The sequence below is a fragment of the Tubulanus polymorphus genome, chromosome 4 (assembly GCF_964204645.1).
Source record: "Tubulanus polymorphus chromosome 4, tnTubPoly1.2, whole genome shotgun sequence".
Taxonomy (NCBI): domain Eukaryota; kingdom Metazoa; phylum Nemertea; class Palaeonemertea; order Tubulaniformes; family Tubulanidae; genus Tubulanus; species Tubulanus polymorphus.
This window is the reverse complement of record NC_134028.1, coordinates 26,142,177-26,168,271: the sequence shown is the minus strand read 5'-3', so window position 1 is coordinate 26,168,271 and position 26,095 is coordinate 26,142,177. Positions and strand designations below refer to the sequence as shown.

Genomic DNA, 26,095 nt, shown 5'->3' with positions numbered 1-26,095 from the left:
CAGACTCTATAAGGTTCTCGGTGAAAGATATTCTATAACGTTGTTTTCGTGTGACAGATTGTTAGTGTAAACCTGTCTTATCGGGCAATGCATTAGAAATGACGCAATTTGAGATACGTAAATCGAGCTTTGATGAATTGACCAAGACGCCATCAGACAGATTGTTACTGTCGCATTTCCTCGAAAAAAACACCCGCATTCCCGTTTTTGTCAATTCGGTCATCGCTAGACTAACATTATTACCTGCCGTTAATGCTTTATTGGACGTAATAGGTTGACCAAAGCGCCGTGAAATCGCCAATAAAACATCGACGGTGTTAATGGTGTTACAGTGACGTAACGCTATAGCGGGCTGTGTGTACTCGGGGGAATCTACGGCCAGAAATGCTTCTGAATCAATACGTACATATAATACATCTATCTGTTATCCTATTTTATACATCTATGCAAAAATATGTCGCGTTTAAACGTTTCACTATGACAGTAAAGAAGAAGTGAAGCGTATCGCAGAGACCGTTAAGTGGTACGCGCCGTTTATAGTTCCCCGCGTCAATAATTTTTTCATCTTATGAATGACCAAGCAGTTATTTCGTTGATCGTCAACGACTGGAATTACTGCATAACGGGACGGTCAACGAGGCTCGAGGAACCTTAAAAGCCACGATTGTGTCAAACACAAAATACTTACATTTAGTAATCCGTAGATGAATGGATTGTACGATGAATTACTCATTGCCAACCAGTTCGAACAAAACCAAATCACGTTGATGTAAGTGAACCTGGAAATATACGTAGATACATTTATACATACACACGTGAAGTGGGCTTCTGTGGTGGCTGATTCGGGCCAAGTAAACAAAAAAACAAAACATTCCGTGCAATATGCCGTGCAAAAACCGCGAAGAAACGCGCAGAAACGAGCGCATGTTCATTTTAAGTATAAGTTTATAGTTTCGAGGCAATGGTCGTATTAGACGTACGTACAACGACCCCGTCCTCCCGTGTACAGACTTGTACGCATCTGGCATAACCCCAACCTCGGCCCCTCCCCCAACGTTCGTACGTGATAAATGAATTGCCCCTAAACTGAACAGATATGTTTGGAATCGAAATCAAATGTTTCCCTTTCGTCAACGCGTTTATCGAAATTGTTAAGCACGATCTAGTTTTAAAGTTCACGGATAAAATCCGGCTATTTTTGTTTACTCTCATTAGTTTAAAATGATGTTTGTGTTACCTAATTGGTTCAGTGTTTAAACGCATAGTTTACCGGTATACATTCCACGGTCCTCTATTATTCATATACATCATCAAACTCATACTGTTTCTAGTTTGCTTACACCAAACCTTCGAGTTCAACCTGCCCCCCACGAGTCTCTACTTCTTCAAACTAAATGTCATCAATAGTCCACTTATAACCTCGAACAGCCGTCTTATCTTCCTATTTACCGCTCTTATCTTTCCAATAACTTCTTTCATTCTCGATGTATCATAGCCACTGCGCGTCGAAGCCGCCCGAATTCCTGATTTTTCCAATTATGCATTTGTTTCAAACGGATAGATATCCTATCAGCATTGCTGTCATCATTGCTGTAGTTTCGACTGCCCTCTGTCTCATAGGGCTAATGAAATTGGAAACATACGCTATCGATTTCGACGACGAAAAACGGTGATAAACTTATTGGCGAAAAATCACGCTGACATCGTCGATGTTAAGACAGCAAAGCTCGACTCCAAGCGGCCATTAGGTTTTGTTTGGCCCACACAGAAAACTGCCATTCTTTCTCCTTAAAACGTGTAATTGTGCTTGTGAAAAAATTGAAAATTCTGCATAATGTTTTTCTAAAAAAATCTATCTGTATGGTTTCATTTCGTGAAGTAAACTTGAACTGAAAACCTTTATAACGTCTCATTTCTGATGACGAATCAAATATTTCTGACGGTCTATTTTAAAGACTTAGCTCTGGATAAAGGTGGTCGCCACCTTTATCCAAGTCTTTAGAATAGTTTTAAATACCGTCAGAAATATTCGATTCGTCATCAGAAATGAGACGTTATAAAGGACGATTTAACCTCATGGATTTGATGGGATAATTAGTACTAATGAATTTAGGGTAGAACCTAAATAAAGGGTAGAACCTAAATAAACATTTCTTTATTTTCGTCCATGATCGTCTTCAAATAAACTATGAACGTCATTAATATAGTGGGATTGATATTCAACTTATTGAACTTAAGTTGTTGTTCATTTCGTAGAGAAACACGAAGGTAACAATCTAATGTAAGTTGTATTTAAACTCAGCATCCTACCACACCCAATAGTCAGTCCTGCATGTGTCATTTTGATTATATTGCAAGGGGTGCGGTCATGCAGTTGAGTTTAAGAATTAGTATCACATTACGAGGCTCGGAATTAATATTAATGTTAAACACCACCATTATCACGAGCTCATCAACGACGTTTCAGACATTTTAATCAGCAACTATTACTGAAATGCATGCGTTGGATAAGTTGGATGCAACTCCTTGCTCGATATACTGTGGTCAACTCAAAGTGAATTGCTCTTAATATTTACAGCAGTCTCAACGCTACCAAGTTCCCTGATTCTCAACTCGGTGAAATATTTACAGCAGTCCCAACACACTACCGAGTTCATTGATTCTCAACTCGGTGAAATATTTACAGCAGTCCCAACACGCTACCGAGTTCATTGATTCTCAACTCGGTGAACTATTTACAGCAGTCCCAACACGCTACCGAGTTCCCTGATTCTCAACTCGGTGAAATATTTACAGCAGTCCCAACACGCTACCGAGTTCCCTGATTCTCAACTCGGTGAAATATTTACAGCAGTCCCAACGCTACCGAGTTCCCTGATTCTCAACTCGGTGAAATATTTACAGCAGTCCCAACGCTACCGGGTTCGCTGATTCTCAACTCGGTGAAATTTTTACAGTCCAAAATAACATTGGTGCTACTGGCCTAAGGTGGATTTCACTGTGAAATATTTACAGCAGTCCCAACGCTACCGGGTTCGCTGATTCTCAACTCGGTGAAATTTTTACAGTCCAAAATAACATTGGTGCTACTGGCCTAAGGTGGATTTCACTGTACGGAATATGTATTGCGCCCGGTTATTGTGTTTTTGTTAGAGCTAATCTCGATGCATCAGGAAAATATATATGGAAATCGAATTGAATTAGACAACATGGGTAGAATTTGACGAAGATTCATTAGTTATAGCACAAAAACTTGATGAAATGTTAAGTCAGTGTATTGAAGGTCCATATACTGTATTATCACTATGTGCATTGGCTTTATAAAGATAAATTGAAAATATATTTCGCACAATGCGCGTAACATGGGCTTTAATTCGAATATGTCGCCTGATGCAGCCGACATTATGAAGTTAAATGACACCAATTCGACTTTGTCTGAGGCGTTCAATAACGATGAATGTAGTTTCAACATGAAAACCTATCAGAAGATAGTATATTTTGTACACGGAGCGCTGCCAGTTTCTATCGTTGGTTTTCTGCTGAATATTTACACGTTTTCGATTCTATATCGGTTCAAATCGCGTGTTATCGTCACGTATCATCTGTTACGAGTGTTAGCGGTCGCTGATAATCTGTTTTTGCTCAGTTCAGCGCTGGCGTATTCCGGTAGATACGTCAGCGGTCTGTTAGAACTCGGCGACGGGGCGTATTTGACGGTGCCGTTGTTTTTCGGAGCTCAAATCTACCACTACACAGTGAGCCTTCAAATCATTTTCAAAATGATCAGAAATCTACTGACAACTTTGATTAGTTTAGAGCGAGCGATCATTGTGATCTATCCGTTAAAGTCTAGACTCATCTGCACTAAGTCCAACTGTAATATATGCATGTTAAGTATTGTATTTTTAAGTATCGTAACTCAAATCTGGCGTTATTTCTTCAGAATCCAAACCATGGCGCGCACTATTTGCCCGGTAGTTAAATACGTGTGGATTACAAAAAATGTGCCCATCGATCCACCGAAAATTAGACAACTCGTTCATTTGGCATTCTGTATACTCATTCCTTTTGCTTTGATCTTCAAGGCGAATTTCATCTTGATTTTGTCGTTGACCGAAGCGTCGAAGAAACGCCAGCTAATGACAGGCGTTAAAGCCCCGAACGACCGCCAGGCTTTTATACTCGCGATCGCAATCATAACCACGTATATTCTATTCGAGTTTCCGATGGCGTTACAAAAAACTGCCATTCAATTCAAAGTCAATCTACGAATGTTCGAAATCAGTTACTTACTCGTACAATTGAACTCATCAGTCAATTTCTTTGTTTACTGTTTTTCGAGCAAAAAATTTCGCTCATTGGCTTTCAGAAGGTAACTATATCTTATGTAGCGTGCTATCTAATGTTTTTAATTTATAGAAGATTATGTCACCGTAAAAATTTCTATGGTGTGTCACAATTTTCTCGGATACGGTAAAATTCTTGAAAAATTGAACAAAGGCAAGATACATTGCCTCATAAAACACTTAGCTGTGACCGACCCAGATGAGATACCACTATCCAAAAATCTCATTCATGATGAATATTGCATTTTTCTTTTGACAAATTCCATCGGCTGAAAAATCGTCGATTGGAAAATTCCATAAATCCGCCCGCGCCGTCCGCCTCTCTCAGATAATCTACTTCTTAAAAATCGTGTCGACACATTTTGCGCGTCGTTAATATTCTTAGACAGAAAAGCCATTTATTTGGTCGGTTTTTCAATAAGCGATAACATCGTATATTATACTGTTCACAATGAATTCGTACAAATAGCACACATACAGCACATATATCCATCAAAAACATTGTCAATATCGCCGTATTAGAGGTGAAGGTCACGTTTATCGTAATAGAACGGCTGAGAGTTTTTTTCTCTCTTTCAAACAACGGAATCAAAGCGAACTGGTTGATTAACTGGCAACTGAGATTGATTGGAAATAACACATGATATTCAGAGACTTGGATCCAGTTCCAAAGTTCTGGGTTGAGGTTTAACTCTTGGGTCTAACTTGGGTCAAGAACATTTGAAATAAATTATAATTAAACTGACGATAGTGGGCGAACTGGGTCCCGGTTTTAAGGGAACAGTTTTACCGAAATACAGGAGCCAGATGCAGTGGCCGAGTGGGTTCGAATCCTGGTGGCGACAGGGTTTAAAAGAAAGTTACTTTGCTATTGCCCGATATATACCTCAATTCATTGTGTCAATCAAGTTAACCCCGGACCAACCTCTGATTTTGTCATAAGTATAGTGTGTTATATATTATTATACGTGATAGCCCAGTTTCCCAGCATCGTGTGCGGGAAGCCTTGTCCATTTAAAGCGCTGCGACACGGCGTGGAACCAGTAACGGTAGCCGCGTTGTAGCAGATGAAAAGAAAAGAGCGAAAATCACAAGTTAATGAGATTTTTCTTTATGCTCGATTGTACAATTTGTAGAATGTGACTTAATGATTACATGAATTGATACGAGACATCAACATTAATTTACGGCGTAATAAATAAACTTAAGAAGATGAGAGTGCTCTCTGTCGTCTTGTGCCATTACGATGTAACGCACAGAACCGACCGAGCACTTCGAACCAACTTATTCTTGTCAAATAGAAGTCGCATCTCGATGCATTCATTACATATACGTGTATCAAAAAGGCGCTCAGAAAACAGACTAGAGCATTCTATCAAATATCGAATTTTTGATATTCACTAGTGTTATATAGAAAAAAATCTGTACATAAAGACTACAGTCTATGCGCGACTTTCGGGGCCTTTCTGAAAATTAGGAGTTTTTTGTGTAAACGATATAAATGACGAGGAGCTATTGAAGAACATAAGAGCCATTATCCAGAGCCGATTCGTCGGATATCCTACAGTTCTCGACTATTAAAATCTATGTATTACGTCACAGAGAATCTGCTCAAGTATTTCGATGATATATTGCATGAGTTGATTTTTACGGCTTGTGGTAGACGAATGTAAAGAAAAATTCCCTCACGATTATTTTGCCTTTCGGTAAAACGTCAACTCTGATTTTTGTATGAGGGCCAATTTGTCGCTAGACCGCTCTCATAATTGACACTTGTGCATACGACCGTGTGTTTTTCGAGGAGCTTGTTTCTATCGTCTGTGTCGATATACAGCCACCTTTAAAACGTCCCGAAATCAAATTAACGCGGAAAATTTGAATCGTTTGATTTTGATTTGGAAGATAATTTGGGTCGGTTTATGTACGCGGAGCAGGTACAGTGCGAAGTATGGCATATAGTACCGCTTGTATCAATTCTGACCCCCTTTAAAGTTCCCTAGTGACGACCCTGGTAGCCATAGACGAAGTAGATATATTCAGATAAGGGGTGGTTTGTTTTTCCGCTATGTTTGTTGTTGGTGGAAGTATTCAGTTAGCTAATGCTCGTTTAAGAAATGCTGATTGCTGATGATGTTTATCTTCTCACCAAGTTTACAGTGATTTCAGTGCAAATCCATACCGTGTATCACAGACTGGCCCGTCGTGCGCAGTATCACCGTTATATGTGCATAGCTCTAATGAAGCGACGGAGCAATCAACTAGATTACTTTCCAACTAAACGCCTCAACATTAAACGCAGGAAAATCGCCGTGTGATTTTGCGGAGCGGGCGATGTAACCTAAGTCTCACAACGATTCCCTTTTATTAACTTCCATTAACCGTATTTATGGCCGTGAATACTGAGTGTACCGTTCACAAAGAGATACTAATATATTAAAAACCGTATAACCGAGTTCTACTTCTATTGAAGATTTAATTAAGAAAGAAAAAAATACCAAGACTGCGCCTGAAAATTGGGCATAATTACAATAGAGCGACACAGATATTACTGGGTAAAGAAGCAATATGTTTTGATTAGTATCGTGATACGTAACAATTTAAACTCATGTCAAATTTGCCCCAAACCATTTATCATTATTCCACGCAAGCAGCGCAGCGACAAAACACCGCCAGGTTTAACTGTTACATGGAAGCAAAAAAGAGCACAGTTTGGTTTGACTTCTCTAGACTTCAGTTTAAAACGTGCAGGTATTTGGTGGTATCGCGAGACTCGGCCGTGTTTATACGTTATGATGTTATTTTCAGGCAATCAGATAACATTGAAATATATCAGAGAGCTTGGTTTCAAGGTCCAGGGAATCTTGATCAACTCCTTATACATTTGATGTAAAAGTAATTACCGGTTTTACGGGCTATTTCTTAAGAGGGATCGGGCGGAAAGGTCACTTCTAGTGTCGTTCAATTATAAAGCTAATACGATTTCGTACGTCTTTTATATCTCGAAGCTTATCGCAGTCATACGGAGTAGATGGATGATTTATCATATATACCTGTCGGCGAATGAGCCTTTCTTTTAATTGTATTTCTAAGATTCTCGGGTGTAATGCGAGTCCGGGCAGCATGGCTTACTACTAACATTCTATAATCAGTCCACATCCTCTTAGTTTTATTACACGTCGCATTCATTCATCTACACGACCAGTTTACCGTGATCCTCTTTAGCGAGAAATTAATTTTCGATGGAGTCCTGACCGACGAACATCGCGCTAGTAAATCACGCGTATTATCACTGGAATACCGGCTATCGCTGCCAGGACATTCTTTTACCTTAAACCGAAGGGTAAAACTGCGTAAAAATTGTATTCTCTCCGGCGTGCCGAGCAAGCTTCTGTGGCAGTACAAAATCATCAATGTTTTTCCAGTGTCTGGCCTTAATTTGCGAAACAACAAAACTTTGATATAGAAATGGAACTTATTGGTAACTTTAATTATTTTCAGCTCATTTCGAAAAACGTGGTCCGACTCCCGCCATCTGTAAATACTGCCAACAGTCGCAATCATTTCCGGCGAATGGGATGATTTTCATTCATCTCGTCCCGACTGCACAACAATGTCCGTCGGCAGATTCGAGTGAATTATTAATGTAATCCAAGTGAAGGCTTAACCGGAACAGTCATCTGCGATTCACCGGATATCCGGGTGCAGTTTCACCACCCGATATAAAATAGTCGACTTCCCGTCCGACAGTAATATAATCCCATTCTTTCCCCCTCATCCTCATCCTTTCTGCTACGTCCTCGTTTGCCGATTCAGATTGCAACGTGTTCCGTGATGTTGGCTGGTTTTTTAGACGGTCATTATGTTCGTTTGGATGAGTTATTTTATGAATGGATCGAATCGCGTCGCGCGCATCGACTACGATATGATATTATTCTGAATACTGGATATTTTGATTGAATCACGCCATGGCACATTCGTTATGTCAAATATTTCTTGATTAATTTTAGATAAAGAAACGGATTTTTACGCGATTGATTCTAGGAGCGAACCAGCGCACGATACTGGTTTAAACCGCGGGTAATGTCAGACAAACTGGGTCATAAAACGTAACTTGACGGGTTTCTTTTTTTACCTCCATAGGCCGGGTCTAGCCATTTTAACGGAATAGAAATATCAACGTCATTGAGAAATTGAACGTCGTGTTTACAGTATTTTCCGATTCTGAGGCAGTGAAAGTGGTCCTGTAATTATCTGTTCGAAACGTAAGATTATGGATTTCTTTGGGAAGCATAACATCCTAATACAGTGGAACCTCGTTAGTACGAGAAGGTCTATTGCAAAATCTCGAGATGTAACGATTAATTTTCTATTTTCCGGCGGCCAGGATTTAGTACAAATTACTAGTAAAAAATCAGTTCAATACGAACACCATAATACAACAAATTCGTTAAGCGATGAAAATATTCGGTCCCGATGCGTCTCATTTCCCAAATCAATCGCCTAGAAACTGGAAACTGTACTTAATAGTGTATTCTCCAAAATTTGGAAGGTCTAATTCAGCGTCAGATAAAAAACAGTTGCACTTGTTTACCTGCTAGTGACATGTCTTCAGGTTGCATTGGAATTAAGGAAGATGTAATTTATTCTATGAAAGAGACCACAGAATCTGAAGTCAAAAGAGTTCACGCATTAAATGACTAGCATTAAGCAAAATAGCGGAAATAATTCCAACTACGCGAGCAGCATTTTATAGAAACAGTAAATACTACCAACTGAATACAAGGGTGTTACCGACATCTCGTCAGGTAGCACGAGGTTAGTTCCGTTTTTGTGCCACGCGAGAAATATTTCCAACACGACAGCAGGTTTTTTCCCGAAAGGTTGGATGATCATGAACGCATAAACTGTGGTTTACGCCCACGTCGAGAATATCAAGTTTGCGGTGGTGAACAAAATTGAAAGCGGTATTATATTCTGCTTTTTGAGACTGTGTTTCGGTACAGACCGTCTCACACGTCGGGTCTGTTTATCCAGCCTTGATTGCCCTCAAGGTTTCGTATAGGAGACGAATAGCGATCGAATGTTAGTGTATGTTTTAGAGTACCCGGAATCACTTAACAAGAATCCGCTGTCTTTCCGATAGTTGTTGAGAAGAACCTGCAGTCTCCGAATCGACGTTTTCTTCACTAATGAATCGTCGTTAGTCATTTCAACCAAGTCGTGATTTATACATGTTATAAATTGGTTACGACACGAGTCCGGACAGTGTCACTGGTAGTTTGTCACCAACTCACACCCAACAGCTCATTCTCATTGTGACGAATCTTTGAATTGATCACCTCGAATTCTCATCCATCCGAAGAATGGTCAGATTTTTTCCCAATCCTCGAAAAGTATTGTAGTATTAGGAGGCGCATTATTCATGGTTATTAGGATGAGCGAACAAGAAATTCAAGCGGAAGTTGAAGTAGAGGGGGAGTGAAAGAGGGGAGAGATGGGGAGAGAAAGAGGGGGAGGGAGAGAAAGAGGGGAGAGAGGGAGAGAGAGAGATATGGAGTGAGAAGGGAACTAGAAAGGTAGGAACAGGTTCATTGATCGATAGGTTGGAGGTGTAAAGTATCGACAACTGCTGCTACTATACTCATGACCATTGATCTTAGTGCGGAAACGGCTTTCCACGAAATCTGAAATTCATTTACTCACACTTAAAAAAAACCCACCATCGCTGTCATTTATTCCCTAGTAATATCATCAGGCATTCTCTCGTCACTTTCAATAGGCTTTAACATTGCTCCAGTCAACGAACGACATGTTCCACCACGAGACTTAAGAGAAATTAGCATCCGGTTATTCGAAAAAATCTACATAAAATACTGCCTGCCAATTTTTCAAAATCATGACCTTTAAATCCCTGATGTCGGCATTTCATGAATTTACAGTCTCTTTATTCGCCGTAATTTCATTAGACAAGTGTTTAAATCGCTTTGTGACGTGTTGCGGTGAAGGTCGTTAGAAATGTCGCATTCGCCGGAGGACGCTCGTCGCGACGTGTGAGGTGCGTCCGCTCGTAGACACAGAGCGCGCTCCGGGCATTGCTGGTTTTTTCTAAGTCATGCAAATCGAATCAACGTGTTCAGCGATTAGCGAACGCCGCCCACATTCGATAGGTCATATCTTTTAGTTCTAGTGACTTTCTTTGTGTGGAATTTGAAAATTTGCATATCGCATTTGAAATAAGAAGTCTTGTAACTTACTCGTTGATCCCGGTGTAGAATTCAGACAGTAGATTGTACATCTGAAGCGGACACCAGCACACAGCGAACAACACGACCACAATAATCAACATCTTAATCACCTGTAAATAGAAAATGAAAATTGAGATTCTATAAAAAATCAACCCTACTGACAATTCGATTATCAGTAGTTGTACTGTGCGTGGGGAAAATGGCTATTTGTTCATGGTTAGTCTGGACGCAATGGGTTTTGGTGCAGAATTTCAATTCACTATCGCCACCGCCAGTGAGAGAGAAAATGAATCGCTTGTACCTTGCTTGTTAGGAACCTGAAGAGTTTTCTGGCTGCGGCAAGTGCATTCAGTGATTGGGGCCATTCATTTCTACGGTAGAAATATCCGAATGACGCGTGCTTGCTACGCATTCGGTATGCAAAGATCTAGAAACTCTTTATTTCATACAAAATAAGCAAACATTTCATACAAATCCATCATCTATTGGAAAGTAAACCGAACGTCTTCTGAAATATGATTTGAGAAGAAAGCTGTTTTTCGTGTTTGTAAACGACACGACTCGCGCTGCGAACGACAAAAAAGTATCTCGTCCATGTTTGAAGTTCACAGCGGATTAGACGAATTCTTTCAGTCGGCTGATTCCGCGGGGATCGGGAGTTCTTTTTTAACCGAATAGTTCGCGATGCCGATTGTCTTTTTATTATTGTTAGACTGAATTTCAAAGCTTTTACTCAGCAGCGACAAAGCAGCACTGGTGGGGGTTTAGCATTAGCGCGATACCTGCTCCGCTTAAATCCTGATGTCGCGAAAAGGTTTTATTTTCACTCTCGCACGTGTGAACAGTATTGATAACTGGATGATGACTAACGTTGTGTACGTAATACATTAAAGATTCCCCGCAAACCATATCAACACCCGGATGATTCCGGTTTTATCAAGGTGTAAAGTTCTTGAAGTGAAAGGTTAAATATATTTGAGCAATTCAGTACGCCCGATGATGGCTAACAGTCTTTAACAGAAACGTTGCACAAAATATATTCCCCGCGGAGCTTCACCTGTGGCTGAATCATTGTGGGATTTTTCTCACGTAACGAATAGCATTATATCGAACTTCGCCTGTATATATATTCTCACCAAAAATGGATGTTTCGGTGATTTTTAGCCACGTTGCCACTGGCCTTGCCTGTTCTGTATACTATGATGTATTAAAACATGAAAATAATAAGGCTAAAAAACATGGTTGGTATCTTTTGTGATAATATGAATTAATGAAGATATGTATGCAAAAACTTAGAAACACCACAGAGAATATAATATTACCAACAATATTGCGTGGATCATAAAAATTATTTGTTGCCGAGGTTTTCTTGGTATTCCCCCAAAAAAATCTATCTCCATGAAATAAAGCCGTCGGCGGATAGATACATCCATTCGAACTGATACGTATTGACACCGGAGCCCGAGGACAACGGGAAAAGCAAACTTGCGTGATGTAATTGAAGCTTTGTACGATAAGACACCGGGCAAGGATTTCTATTTCATGGTTAGTTTCCACTAGTTATTAACTAGACAATCAAATTTATCGAGAACACGATAGAAAAATCTAGCAACGCGAATTTGTGTATTTTTCCTATATATTAGATTAAGAAAATACTGCCTGCAGCTCTCCTGTAGTAATCAGCGGAATCTGTATAGTGTACTACATGCACATTATTCCAACAACCTTTGTGTGTAAAATCAGATTAAAGACGCGGAATTTTTATTGAAGATACATTTAGGAAATACTGCACACATACATTCAAGGGGTCGATACAGACCGGTTAATGTACATGTGTACTGCCGTTTTTAATCGATAAGGAAATTATCTTTTAACCACTTTGTAGAATTCGTCACAACCCAAAAGCTCATAGCGACTGTGTCAGTTAAAGGGAATGCGGAATGACTAGAGGATATGTCGTCCTCGATTTCCATTTTCTATAAGATGAAAGTATGTATTTATCTATCTATATCCCCTTTTCTGATGGTCGTGAGTAGCCCTTAGATCATCCTCCCCAGGCAGGGATTCGAACCTGATGACACAAAATGAGTCGCCACGGTACGAAACTCAGCGGCCACAATGGACCGAGTGCGCAGCTTAGATGATGTCATTATTACCGAACCAGATATCCTGTTTTATTTTAGCTCGGATTTTCTCATTTATAGTTCTTCCGTGAGATTTGCCTCAGCGATTATACAACGAGTAATCTGATTGGTGCCGCCAGTTTTCGTGCGGTAAACCTGCGCATGTACCTGCGCACCAGGGCCAAATTCGGTGTTAGTGTCTAGTCGACTAGTGGTCGGAAGTAATAACCGAATGCGCTTAATTTCCGAACTATTTCCAGAATATAGTTCCGACTAACTGACATTCGGTTTCACTTAGTTCGACTAAAGTCGACTAACTCCGGTAACCGTTGGCCCTGTCTAGTGCGGCAGGGTCGCATGCCGTGGCTGAGTCTAGCGATGCCATCAGGTTCGAATCCCTACCAATGGAGAATGAACCCCTGTTTCATCGTTTGATGCAATCAAAAGTTTTCCTGGAACCGATTTTGAAAAGGTCTATCTGCCGCCGAACGATTCGATCAATTTGATTTTGGACGTCAACGTCATCAGCCGTAAAGGCAGGCGGCACGTAATATTTGTCTAATTAAGTTACATGGATGATTTGAAGTACGTTGGTAACGCCCGCACGCAGAGAGTCGTTCAAATCGAATAAAAATGCTTTAAATACTTAGAGACGTCAATGGGGAGTATCATTCAATAGATCTAGTACTTATTTTAAACAAGAAAACTAACTTGAAAGTTTATTGACGCCTTATTTACGAATGATTACTTTTATATATTGCTTCATATTGTCGACAATGAGTTATATAATATAAAGTTATGTTGGATTTGAATTTATCGATAATTGAATTGAATTAACCGGCAACCAGTCTAGCCTCGAAATACTGATGACGTAGTGCACACCCTCACAAAAATGACAGTTACAATTCAAAAAAAGATAAATGAATAAGAGTTATGAAATACATTGTAATTGTTATTGATTTTGTAACGCCAATATTGATGACTTAGTAGACGTCGACTCGCACGAAACCTCATACCAGGTATCAATGTATTTAAACATTTTTGTAATCGTTTTTACGGTGTCAAAAATGATGTAACGTTGAATTTGCACTGCGCCGCTGCCCGAAGCGAAACCTATTATTATTGAGGACTAAAGCGAATCAGAAAAAGATCATCAACGATTTATCGACAGAGATTAAAAGCGGATTTCATCAAAGCCCAGACACAAAATCTTCAGTAATGCGTGCGATATTGCGGAGCTGTTCGCTATCCTTCAGCGTTCACTTAATTACACAACAAAAACTGAACCAGAAACACAAAGTAAAAGAGGTAGTTTTTTAATGCTATTGAAATTCGAGAAGTTTAGATTGCTAAGCTGGAGCGAATAATAATGAACGCTCTAATTTAATTTCGTAGAAAAACCTAACGGCAATATTTCACCGAGTCTTTCATATTTCGTATAAAACGGAATCATACGATTTTACTCCGAAATCAAAGACTCAGAATTCAACTTTGAATTTTCTATTCCGCGCTTCACTCAGTAGTGACTGTAAGAAAGTTGGTGCAATTACATAAATCGAGACATTTGACGGATCGCTTCGCACTTTAAATAGTTTTAATATTTTCTGTTTCTGACATGTTACTATCAGTGTTGTATACTCCTCTAATTGCCGAGAGACAAACGACACGATTTTGACATTTGATATTTCCAAGGATTTATCACTGCGTGTGAATTACGTGCTAACTGATACAGTGCGCGAGATTCATCGATCAAATCACAAGTGCTTTTGTCATTTCAACTGACCGTTTCGAGTTTGGTTTATGGTACGACAAACCCATAATATCTATACTGAATATGATATGTGTATATGATATAAGATATATTTCAAGCGAATACTACTCAGTCATAGATCCGAGATGGATAGATACGTGTATCACCAGTCATAGGGTGCGCCTGAGTGACGCTTCTGAGTGACACTATACGGCAGACTTATTTCGATGACTAGAAAGATTCAATTTACGATTCGTTCTTTGATCATGATCAGACTTTTAAAGTTCGATTACTGATAGGATGATAAAAGCTGTCCATCATCTAGGTCATCTAGTTGGTTTCAGTGAACGTTATCAGTAGTGATTACTTCAGAAAGTGAAAACCGTAATGTGTTTTTGGGATGGGTAGTAATTACGTGATTACGTCGCTAATTGTTTTACGACTTCTTTCGCCTTTCAAGTGGAAATTCGCAGTCAGTAAGTGTAACCACATAAAACACTGACTCGCGCGCTATAAGATCTGCAATTTATTAGACATTAATGGAGTTGATAGATTTCAATCAGTATTCATCCAAGCGTAAAGGGGACGAGCGGTACATTCAATGATTTTATAGCACGGGAACGGTTGCAAAGTTTGATCTAGCTTCCGAACATGAGATCCTGGAGATTTCCAGGATTTAGGAGATGTTTTGATGGCCGATTTTTTCATCTTCGAAGTAGCTCGAATTCGGAATACGTAGGCAAACTCGTATCATCGTAATAAACAGTCATTGGTGGCCTGACACCTGCAATCCGGAGATTAGGTGCATAGTCATGTACCGTTACCACAAATTCCATCAGGATTTCTTTTATGACTACCATAAATCTACGATCGCGATAAAGAATCGAGCAATGACGGATATATTCGTCGCGGTAAATACGCCTTCGGGAAATTCTCAAGTAGTTTGCGCTATTAACGCGAATTCGATACACCACACCGACCGACAGACCGACCGCTTACCCTGCGGTCGGTCGGTGTCCATCCCTTTTCTATATCACGACTTATGACAGTCGTAATAAGCGCTGCTCATATCTTAATGTATACTTTTAAAAAAGACAGAATAAACCTATCGGGGGATGTTCTTTATATCTGTCGACTGAGGCTGTAATCGTGTCAGAATATTGTCCAATAAACTACAATAATCTACTAACCGTAACCGGATAAAGTCATGTGTGACTTGATTTACAATAAATACCACTCTTTAGCCGTAAAAACATCAGAAAGGAATTTACTAGTAAATCAAAATAGACATTTCCGCGTCGACGATGGAAAAAAGAATACACTATTCCTCTCTGAAAATGCATTAATTCTGTAAAAAGCACCGGGTCGGTAACCTTTGTTTCGGCTAGACTGTTGAAATGATGGGGATAAAAGCTAATTTAGACAAAATATTCGGCCGGATTGCACGCCGTAATTTCGCTAACCATTATGTAGATAATAAGGCAAGTAATTTCTTCGTCGGGGCTTCACTTCGCGAGTCATTAGTAGCTAGATAAACCAAGTCGCACTAACGGGGCTAATTCATGTCTTCTCTCGTCTCTATAGACAATGCACTGTCTCAGACAAAAAATCTTGTCTATCTTGTCCCGGATTATTTTCTTTTAAGTACCAAATATACAGGTCTGATTAAGGCCTTTTAAATGCCATCATGTATAACGTTAGTGTGTGTATACTTTCCCGAGTTCTGTTTCTAATTCTGATAAACATACGCGTTGTTTCGACATGAAATGAGAAAAAGCGCATTTTCAGTACATTTCATTTATTTTACGGTCACCGCTGATTTAGAAAAAATGAAATCACGAAGTATTGAATTGTGAATTCAATACAGATCAACGAACTTTCATTCAGCGCAACGAGAATCGATAACTACGCGATCGGTTCTGTTGATAGAAATACGGCTACGGTCGAATATAATTCTTAATCAGAAACGAAGTTATAAAGAGAACGATCAAAAGCGAATTGAAATACTTCATAAACCGTTAAATGAAAGATAATATAGCGCGCAGGGATCTCGTGCTGCAGGCAAATGTAATTTTCACCATTTACAGGAAATAAACCCTCGTACTTAGCCCCGGAGGTAACATGGTGGGAAAAATAACGAAATGATTATTTCGTTCCCAGGAGAAAAAAAATTATTTTTCAACCCGTCACTTCCGGGGCTCCGAACGTCGGCAATGTGTGAGGTAAAAATTAAGAATTTTTTTCCAGTTTTTTTTTGTTTGAAAATGTATTCCGTTCGTAGATAGCATGAGAAAATCCCTCGACCTCTGAAGGTTCTGATGTACGAAAATTACTCACAAAGTTCATTATAACCCCTGATGGTATTTCATGCTTCCGTACAACAAAATTATGAGTTCATAGAACCATTTTTAGAAAAAATCTGACTTCTAGTGTTACGACTGCCCACTAAGGGCGGATAGAGGTGATCTGGTGCATCGGAGACATAGTTCGCTAGCTAGACATCGTAAATGTAACGATGATGTTAGCCGGACTTCGACCGATTTTGCAACCGCATCTTTGAAACGTATAACGGATGTTGGCAAACCTCGCGGGACCACCTGAGGATCGCTTAATGGCTACCGGTCACATCGTTTCACATAAACCGACAATTCTGGCTTTTCATAGCCTCTGCGGGGAACGAAAATAAAATATCGAAGTCGGGTTAGATTCTCGGCGAACTTTGAAATTGTGTGCGGAGAACGTTTTACCGAGTCACCTGACCGGAAGGAAGTAAATTATCAAGCAGTGGAAGCGGTGTAAGGTTACAAATCCCCCGACAGTTCAAATAAACGACATCGTTCCAAACCATTACATAGTTACCTGTATAAAATATTAAATATTGATAACGACAGAAGAAACTGTTTTATGATAAAAATCCATCCATATTTCATTCGCTTTAAGATCACGGCCATCGTATTTTACTCCATACCTGAAAATTTGTGAGACTATGTCTGGGATTCGCAATGATTGGATATTGTTAGTGAAAATAGCATTTTATTATCAGTCACCACACAAGCCACTCCAACTGACTGGTTAGGCCACTGACCAGACAACCAGTCACTAGTCCATCGGCGTATAATTGATTTCATATTCAAGTTTAGGTTAAAAACCGAGGTCACTTTTCTTCACGAAACTGAACGTCTAGAGGTAAGCGGATGTCCTTGGTTCGAATCTTTCTGCGGTTACTTTTTTGGTCGAATTACTGGATATACCTACAGCACTGCAACGGACCTTAGACAGAGTTTATGCATTTAAGTTCTAAGGCGTTTTTACTTCTATCTTTACGCGGTATTTTCTACATGAAATAAACATCATTCAATACACGAATTGAGTATATACGGAAATTAGTCTTTTTTATTTTCGGACAAGAAGCTTTCTATTAATTGGTTCGGAGGCAATTTCCATGCAGACATTCTCATCATGAATGGAGTGGGTTGAAATAATTGCATAAACAACCCGATAATAGATCAGAAAATAACGAATTACCAACGGATTTCTGATTCATCAAAAAGCGTTCGGCGAGCATATGATTATCAAATCAAAAATGAAAAGCGAATCGAATGAGGAAATAACAATTTTCTCCAATCATTTATATAGATCTTTTCAGAGAGTACTTTAAGTAAGGTACGTACTTACAATGAAACATACGTTGTACGATATATAAAAAATCAAAAGTGGCATTTACATTAAAGAAGACTACTTCAAAAAGCTTTTATATAACGCTGTGCCTACAGTGCTGGTACCGGTACTGCAATCGTAATTTCTTCAGTACCGGCAGCGCTGTAAAATTCTAAGTAACAAAACCACAAAAATTGGGACTTAGGGTTTATCCTCTTGAGCCATCGGGGGTAATTGACGTAACTTCAACGTTTTAACTAGTTATAGCCTTGCCATAGCATAATGCATAACCTCACCCTAACACTAACCTTATATCTAACCCTCTGCACCCTTTTCTCGTCCTCTAGACACTAAACCCTAATTAATTTTCTGCGTTGAAAAAGCCGCCATTTTGTTTTACCGGCACTCCGAATAGGATTGAATGGGATACCGGCATTCGGTAATTGTTCTAGTATTTGTTTTCTTTGTCATGTGATTAGTAATGTTAAGCAATATGAAACACTAAACATAGTTTTTAAGCAAAACTACAACGGTGACAGTAAAAAATGTGAGTAATATCTCACAAAAAGAACGTATAACGTTTTATTAGTTCTCAACACCAATCATCTGCGTGATGAATGATGACGATTTTATTCATAGATGTTTTCATATTAAGAACGCCAGGTGCAGTTTATAGCACAGTTTCTATACAATTGATTCATAAATCATGTTCGTCGAAGTCATATTTTGAAATAAAAATTTGCGTTCGTTGACATTACTGGAATAAATCCATGAAAATATCCTCGTTTTTGTCTAACGGAGTGTCTACGGTGCCGGTATCCCGTTTAATCCTATTCAGAGTGCCGGTAAAACAAAATGGAGGCTTTTTCAATGCTTTTTCAACACCATTGAAAATTAGGGTTTAGTGCCTAGAGGGTGAGAAGAGGCTTTAGTGGGTTAGGGTTTAGTGTCTGGAGGGTGATTAACGGGTCCAGAGGGTTAGGGTAAGGTTTAGGGTAGGATTACTGTAGGCACGGCGTTGTTTCTTTAAAGAAAAGGAATCGTCTCGTTCTCACCGCTCCCATTGGCATGATTTCCATTTACGCTGATTCGAACTTATCCGATGGATATTTCGAAAAGACCGTTCCGTTCGTCCTTGTGGAATCATTTCTTATGGCAGCAATTTGGTAATGGGGGTAACTACGACGACGAGTAACTGCAGACGATGTATATTTTACTCGAGGGCAGACGACAGAATTAACCAGTAAATATAGACAATCAAGTTGTTTTCCGTTAAAATTCTTCCTACATTGACAGTCACGTTCTCGTGAAGAACAATTGCACATATCTGATTATTCAGTCCTGAAGGCGCTTTCCCGGTAGCGCATCGAGATACACCTTCTTCTCGTTCCCTCCTCGAACACAATTATATCCGGTGAAATTCATTGGATATTCGTATAGAGCGCCGGTATTCAAGTCGTTTCCTGATCGCCTGAAGCTGTGAAATAAATCTCGAAATCTATAGAGCGATTTCAGTGAGAACCTATAAAGACGATCTTTGTGAGGAAACTTGTGTTTTATTCTCAACGTTATAGATTCGAATTATCAGACATTTTCCTGTGACTCGATTCAGCTGAGTTATGGTAATACTTGCCACTCTCCATATTTTCTGCTATATTGAAATCGAAGTTCTTTTAACACAAATTCATGTTTATGCAGATATCGATCTGCAGAAATTCTCTCGCGTTCGCCCGATATCGTTGTGAAGAATTTGCGTTCATTTGTTAAAGGTAAATACTGATTAACTGTCTAATGGCTGGTGTTAGTAGTCTTCCGTTACGAGATCTTATTTTCATACTGTCAGTCTGTGTGTCTGTCTGTCAGCTACTTAGTTCGTTAATAGCGCGTCGATCTTTATGAAACTTGGTATGATTGTTAATATGGGGGTCTAGTTGTGCAGAATGGACCCAGTGCGCCAGCTATCGTCGCAGAACTAGGCACTAAAGATTGTTTTTCAGTGATACGACCTTGAAGATGATCTCAAAACTGATGAACGAGGTCGAAATTCAAAATGTTGTCTCGAACAAAATTGAGCTATTGGCCCTATGGATACAACACATCCAAAATGGGAATCTCGGAGTTTGAGCCGGGGCCCACCTGTGGCTTGTTTCAATTTAAGATGTCTCTCGGGTTAAGTCTCGTGAACACATGTGGAATGTGGATCCTGGCTGCGTCAAAACGAGAACTGTTATATTGGTGTGGCGCACCGTACATTCTTCTCCTAGATTATCACCAAGAAAAATACGACATGTTTAAGGTAGTTCCGTGCTAGAATATTCAATCAAGAATGAAGCAAAAAAACTAAGAAAAAAAGAAAAAAAAATCGGAAGAAATGCGGGTACGTCGGAATTCATTTATTGAAAATATTCAATCGATTCTTGTGCTTGGCAAATATCGGGCACATTCTAACGAGCGTCATCAATATACGCTGATATTATGAATTAGACCCATACAGACTGAAGTTGAACGTCATTTTCAGAGAAAATCGTGAGACATTATAAAGAAATTTTTCGTCCCTGGGTGAAGAATGACTCGGTGTTTAATCTAGGTCGTTCAGCCATGTATCTTTTGTTGACGACATCATATTGACGAATTAATGATGCACATGACAGTTTCAACATCTACTCATTATTTCTCTCTATTAGATTTAGCCCTCGATTTGCCATTGAACTAATGTTTATGATAACGAAAGGCTGTTTTCGCCGCGAGAGGGCACCGAGATTAGAATGAGGGTTCGAGACTTTTGGAAACTCGAAAGGCAATATTTGATCTTAAAAAAGGGATTGTCCCTGTTGTTTATTTGGTTTGTAAATTTCGTTAGATTTTTTGATTGAGTGTCCCTTACAGACCCACCACACCTGCCGGGAGCGAAACAGGGGGTTTGATTTTGAAATCGGAAATCGAAGTACAGATATAGTTGTTTGCTCGGCGGTCTAATTAACAGAATTTTTTTTTTAAATCGAAGTACATAATTGGAAATTCGGTTCCGGTTCATTCAAACAATCTTCCAAGCAGTCTGAACCGGCAAGCGACTGATTGGGGTGAATTTTTCTGGCTGCCTAATTTAATACATCAAGATTTTGCAAATAGCTAATTACAAGGGTGAAGATCATTTTGTCCACTTTTATATTTTTTTGGTCGTTTTCTACGTGTAAATAGTCCGATAGTTTATTGTGGTTTTTTTTCTCGGGTAGATGTTGATGTAGAAAGGCGATATTAATGTTGTGGTTAACATTGAAAGAAACGGAGTCTAAACATCGTTTCCGATGCAAGGTCCGTTAGCCTAGCAGAAGCGTGTTTACTACCTGATGCTGTACATTGAAACAGGTAACAATAGGCGTTGGATACATTCTCAAGTGCGTTATCGCTGAATAGAAATTATATACTTTTAATTAATCTAACCTTTTATTGAAAATAATGAGAACTGAGTTATTTTTTTATCGAAGACCCCATTGGTCGCACCAGTTGGAGGTTTTGAGGTAATCAGAATAGCCAGGTCATTAGCGAATGATAGAATATTTAGGGAGAGATACGGAATCCAATCGTGCCAAGGTCAGCATTCCTGATAGTTGGGGAGACCATCTTTGTATAAATAAAAAAATAAAAGGCAGAGCACGCATCCCTGTTTGATATCGGTTGTAGATGGAATGTTGGAACACAGCAGACGGTTTTAGGCAACTTTTCACTAACCAACAAACCGCATTAATGTTCTATCTTGTAGTTCCAGGATCGTAGCACGATCGTATCTATTTGAGTGGGAATGCCCTTATGATTTGAAGAATATTTTCGCGAATGCGCTGAGTTTCAAACTGTGAATGAAATTATTCGCCTGAAGATTTCGACATTCATTAGCCTCTTGACGCCTACTTCTGAAGGGCACCAGCGGCGTGCGAATAAACGCAGCGTTCCGCCCTCAATCCGCTGGCGCTCTGGCGAACCGTCGAATATATGCGCTTACGTTGAAAAATCAATTTCGAATTTTTAACTTATTTTGTCGCTCTCGTTTCCGATATCAGATTCATTTATCTTAGAAATTAAGTTACAGTAAGCTAATTTAGATCCCTTATTAAACAAGCAAATACCGAGGTCGCCATATTTGATGGGGTCCAGAAAAAACCCGGATGTAGTGACCATAATATTCGACGCATATTCGACGGTTCACCATGCAATATTCATTCCCCATATTCGACGGATATTGCCCAATGGAATTCGATGGTTTGTCAAAAATGAGGAAACGCCATATCTAACAGATTAGCCTCAGTAATTAAGTAATCAAGGGTAAGCACCATAACTAACGAATTAGCCTCAGTAATTAAGTAATTAAGGTTGTGGTCCATATAGAATCAGCACAAATGAAACTTTTAACAGCGAGGATTTTGATGGATATGTTCAGCTCATTTTCGATAAAAATTGCATATTCGACGGTTCGTCAGAAAGCCAGCTTTAAACATAAGAGCGGTATTTCACATAATGCAAGACTGGCGTCACTTTTGATGGTTACCCTGGATGCGCGGTAATTGGTTGATTACAATTTGCCGAATGAATCAAATCGAATCCATAACCAACACCCGCGCCAGTCGAGTCCGCGTCGCTGAGATTGTTAATAACATCTCTGCTACCAGTGAAATATTACCGTCTCGAAAACTATACGCGCCGACCGAGATCGTGACAATAGTAAAACAAAGTCGTTTTTATCGAAAACCGATCGATTATCATCAAACTTCGATCAGACTCAATCTTCGCGTCACACCGCCGTGAAGTAAAATCTAGCGCACGCACTACTCGCAATCACGGAATCACGGAATCTCTGATACAAGAAGACGATTCCAAACGCGCGTATTTTTATCCGTATTTTCGCAATGCGGAAAGAAAGATTGAGGGAACGACAGTCAAAGTCCTACACATTTTTGCTAAAATGAGCAATCTTCTGCGTGTCTCGGAACGATTTATGATAAATGGAAAATCTCAATTTTGAATTGCTGAATAATCCTTATCTCCCCTCCCTCCCCCTTCCTCCCCCTTTCCTTCTACTGTCGCATTTGGGATTAAGCTTTCTCATTTAGCCCCGGTAGGCTGTTCTACGACAGGCTTCCGCAATCATACTCTTAAAAACAACCTACGTTTAAAGACGTTGCGAAGAATCGACGTACTCCATCCACTGCGCGAAGGATAAAGTGTTGAAAGTTTGTTTGTTTCTTTCCACGCTCGTAATCCACAAGCGTGGTCGAGACTTCTTACAATCCGTAAATTTTCGCGGAATTTTGGTTATTCGTACGGCACAGAAGCAATCAATGACAGTGCGCGGGATTAAGTAAGTAAGAAATTGCCTTATCCGAGATTCGGTCCAGATTGGGAAGAGAATGGTCCGTTGCCGCGGCAATTGGCGAAGGAAATGAATGCAATTTGGCGTGTGTCGTGAGTCGCGGTTAACTGATACAGGCGCTCTCTGCGTCTTTGCCAGGAAAATACCGGAATATCTGACTCGATTATACAACTGTGGAAGTATCAGATAACAACTTATACGCGATCTACCGAAATCGGGCATCGATTTTTTTTTAGATGACAAGTTATGCCGGAACATGACACGGATTGGTGAAACATGGCGCCCGAGTTACTTGTCACTTTACGCGATTCAATTTTGACCATACGGTTTACGAAGTTACCGCAAACTCAAACTGAATACGACTCTAATTGACGAGCAAGGGAGAGAGATAGATTTCGAATACGGTTTCGGAATGTATCCGCTAGTCGAAAATTCTTCATTATTCAAGATGAAATGGAGATCATTTTATAAGGCAGCGTTGTACGTGGAGGAGGCGGCTTTCTTTCGGCTCTCCTATCAATACGAATTTGCAACCGAATATTTCAGAACTTCAGCGGCGAAACTTTTCAAAGCCGATTAATACAGTCTAGATAGATCAAATAGCTATCAGAGTTGACATTATATTTGATATATATCAATCATCCTTTTTTCAAAATTCATCCACTTTCATTTCAAAATCAGGAGACAAAAAACATGTTCCCGAGCATTTCTCTACGTCGCGTGCGTTTACGAGAAACGAGGAGCATGGTTTCGGGAAACATGTTTGTTTGCGTGTTTCTGTGTTTCCCTGCGTCGTGTGCGTTGAACTTATGAAGCTATTCGATAAGACGACGCAAGTTATCGCAACTTGTACGCTAACGCCTGTAGATGAAATTAGTTTGTTTCAACCGTGGAACTGGGCTAGCCGTTAACTATTTTTTTTTCCAACGGCTGGGATTTCGAACATAACCATCGGTGAATTTAACCGACGGTTGCTCGAGAGGAATTCAAGCACGTACATTCGTGATATCCGAACGCGGGCAAAAATATCGGAAGGGAGGTCTTGTTTCTATGTAATGATTAATACTGCGGTAAATGGCTGAATAATTAAGATGGCTAAGTTTACCTCCTGGCAGTCTCCTATTTGGTTCATATTTACAAAGACCGTTGAATAAACTGAACGGTATTTTTTGGTCCGATAAAGAATTGATATAAGAACATTGAAGACGCGTCGGTAAAACATGGATCGGTTTCGCTACCATTAATCAGTTAGTTTGCATATCTACAAATGTTTATTCAAGGCATCTTAGAGGTTCGTTTTTTATCATTACATTTATGAAAAATTAGCATTAGAATTTTGAAGACTCTTTGTTTGCCGAAAGGATGCTGCAATCATTTAATTCGTAACGTGCGATAGATTCATGCGAGCGGAACTAATCACCATTAACTTTATTTTACGCGTTAAACAAAGCAACGTATTGATGACGTAGAACACATCTACGCAATCGATGTTCTAATTCATCATTGAAAATGCATGGAAATTCATTAGATAGAAAACAAGTGTCACAAAATTTTAACTTTTTACAAAATAGATGCCAGTTTTCACAATTAGTTATCAATGTATAAACAAACATTACTGTAACGGTTTTTACGGCGTCAAAAAATAATATATCAAAAGTATGTTTTTTATGTGAACTATGCAACATTTCAGTTCCGTAAAGATAGGAATTCCTTCTTTAAAGAAAAGAACAGAGTAACGCAGAAAAAATTTAAAAAAAAACAGAGCTTTTCCTAATGATTAAAAAGAATTTCAAAACTAGATACATAAGATCTATACTTCAGATGCACTTTTAATCAAAAGCGAATCCTAACTTTCTTCTCCACGTGACGTTTCAAGATGGAAAAAACCTATTACGGTAAAATAGTTTTTTCCCGATCGAAAAAAATGCGAACCATCGTATCCATGTCGGAATTATCCGGTATGACGTGGACAGTAGATTTCCCTGTGTCATTTTTGGCTACGCGCATTGAACGGTTATTGAAGTTGTTGCCTGTGATCGCTAGTCGTGTTATCTCATTGTATGTTGACACAGTGTCAACCGTTCAACGTCAATTTCCTCATCCTCCCGATATGGATCTGCAATTCCTAGCGAAACAAATCAATCTATATATATATATATATGTATATACGAGTACATATGTATATATATGGATATGGACGCGTACCGCGCAGAATCCCTCAAACCCCGATGTTGAATACATACAAAACTCAGACGCTAGTCTTAATCTGATCGCCAATAACTTGTAAGACAAATTGTTTATAGGCGAAGTCACATTTTCCGCTTCGTCGATAATCCTAAGCTAACTTATATCGCCGCAGATATAGACAGTCATGCGCCGAAGTCAAATCGTACTACAGCGACCACGCTGCATCTCCGCGTCTTCACAGGGATTCGAACTTGATGGCGTCTCGAGCACCGCGTGGCAGAGTCTCTAATACCTGCCTAGGGAGGATGTGAAAATGCGTCTAGTCAAAGTATGATAAAGTTGGGTTGTGCAAGAAACATGTTGAAATTACTTTTGCGTTTATTTATCGTGATTGCGTTTGTACTTAAACTTGAAATGTGTTACAA

The 26,095-nt window shown here is 39.5% G+C and overlaps 1 protein-coding gene across 2 annotated transcripts in view; it reads right to left on the bottom strand.

The window, feature by feature from the left end:
• LOC141903515 (neuromedin-K receptor-like) overlaps positions 1-26,095 on the bottom strand; it is a 47,720-nt gene that overhangs the window by 4,165 nt on the left and 17,460 nt on the right. For both annotated transcript variants that reach the window (XM_074791639.1, XM_074791640.1), the window contains exons 2-3: positions 10,601-10,701; positions 689-779 (exon numbers count right to left, since the gene is read on the bottom strand). In XM_074791639.1, the coding sequence (XP_074647740.1) occupies positions 689-779; positions 10,601-10,701 (192 nt within the window). The remainder of the gene's footprint in view (positions 1-688; positions 780-10,600; positions 10,702-26,095) is intronic.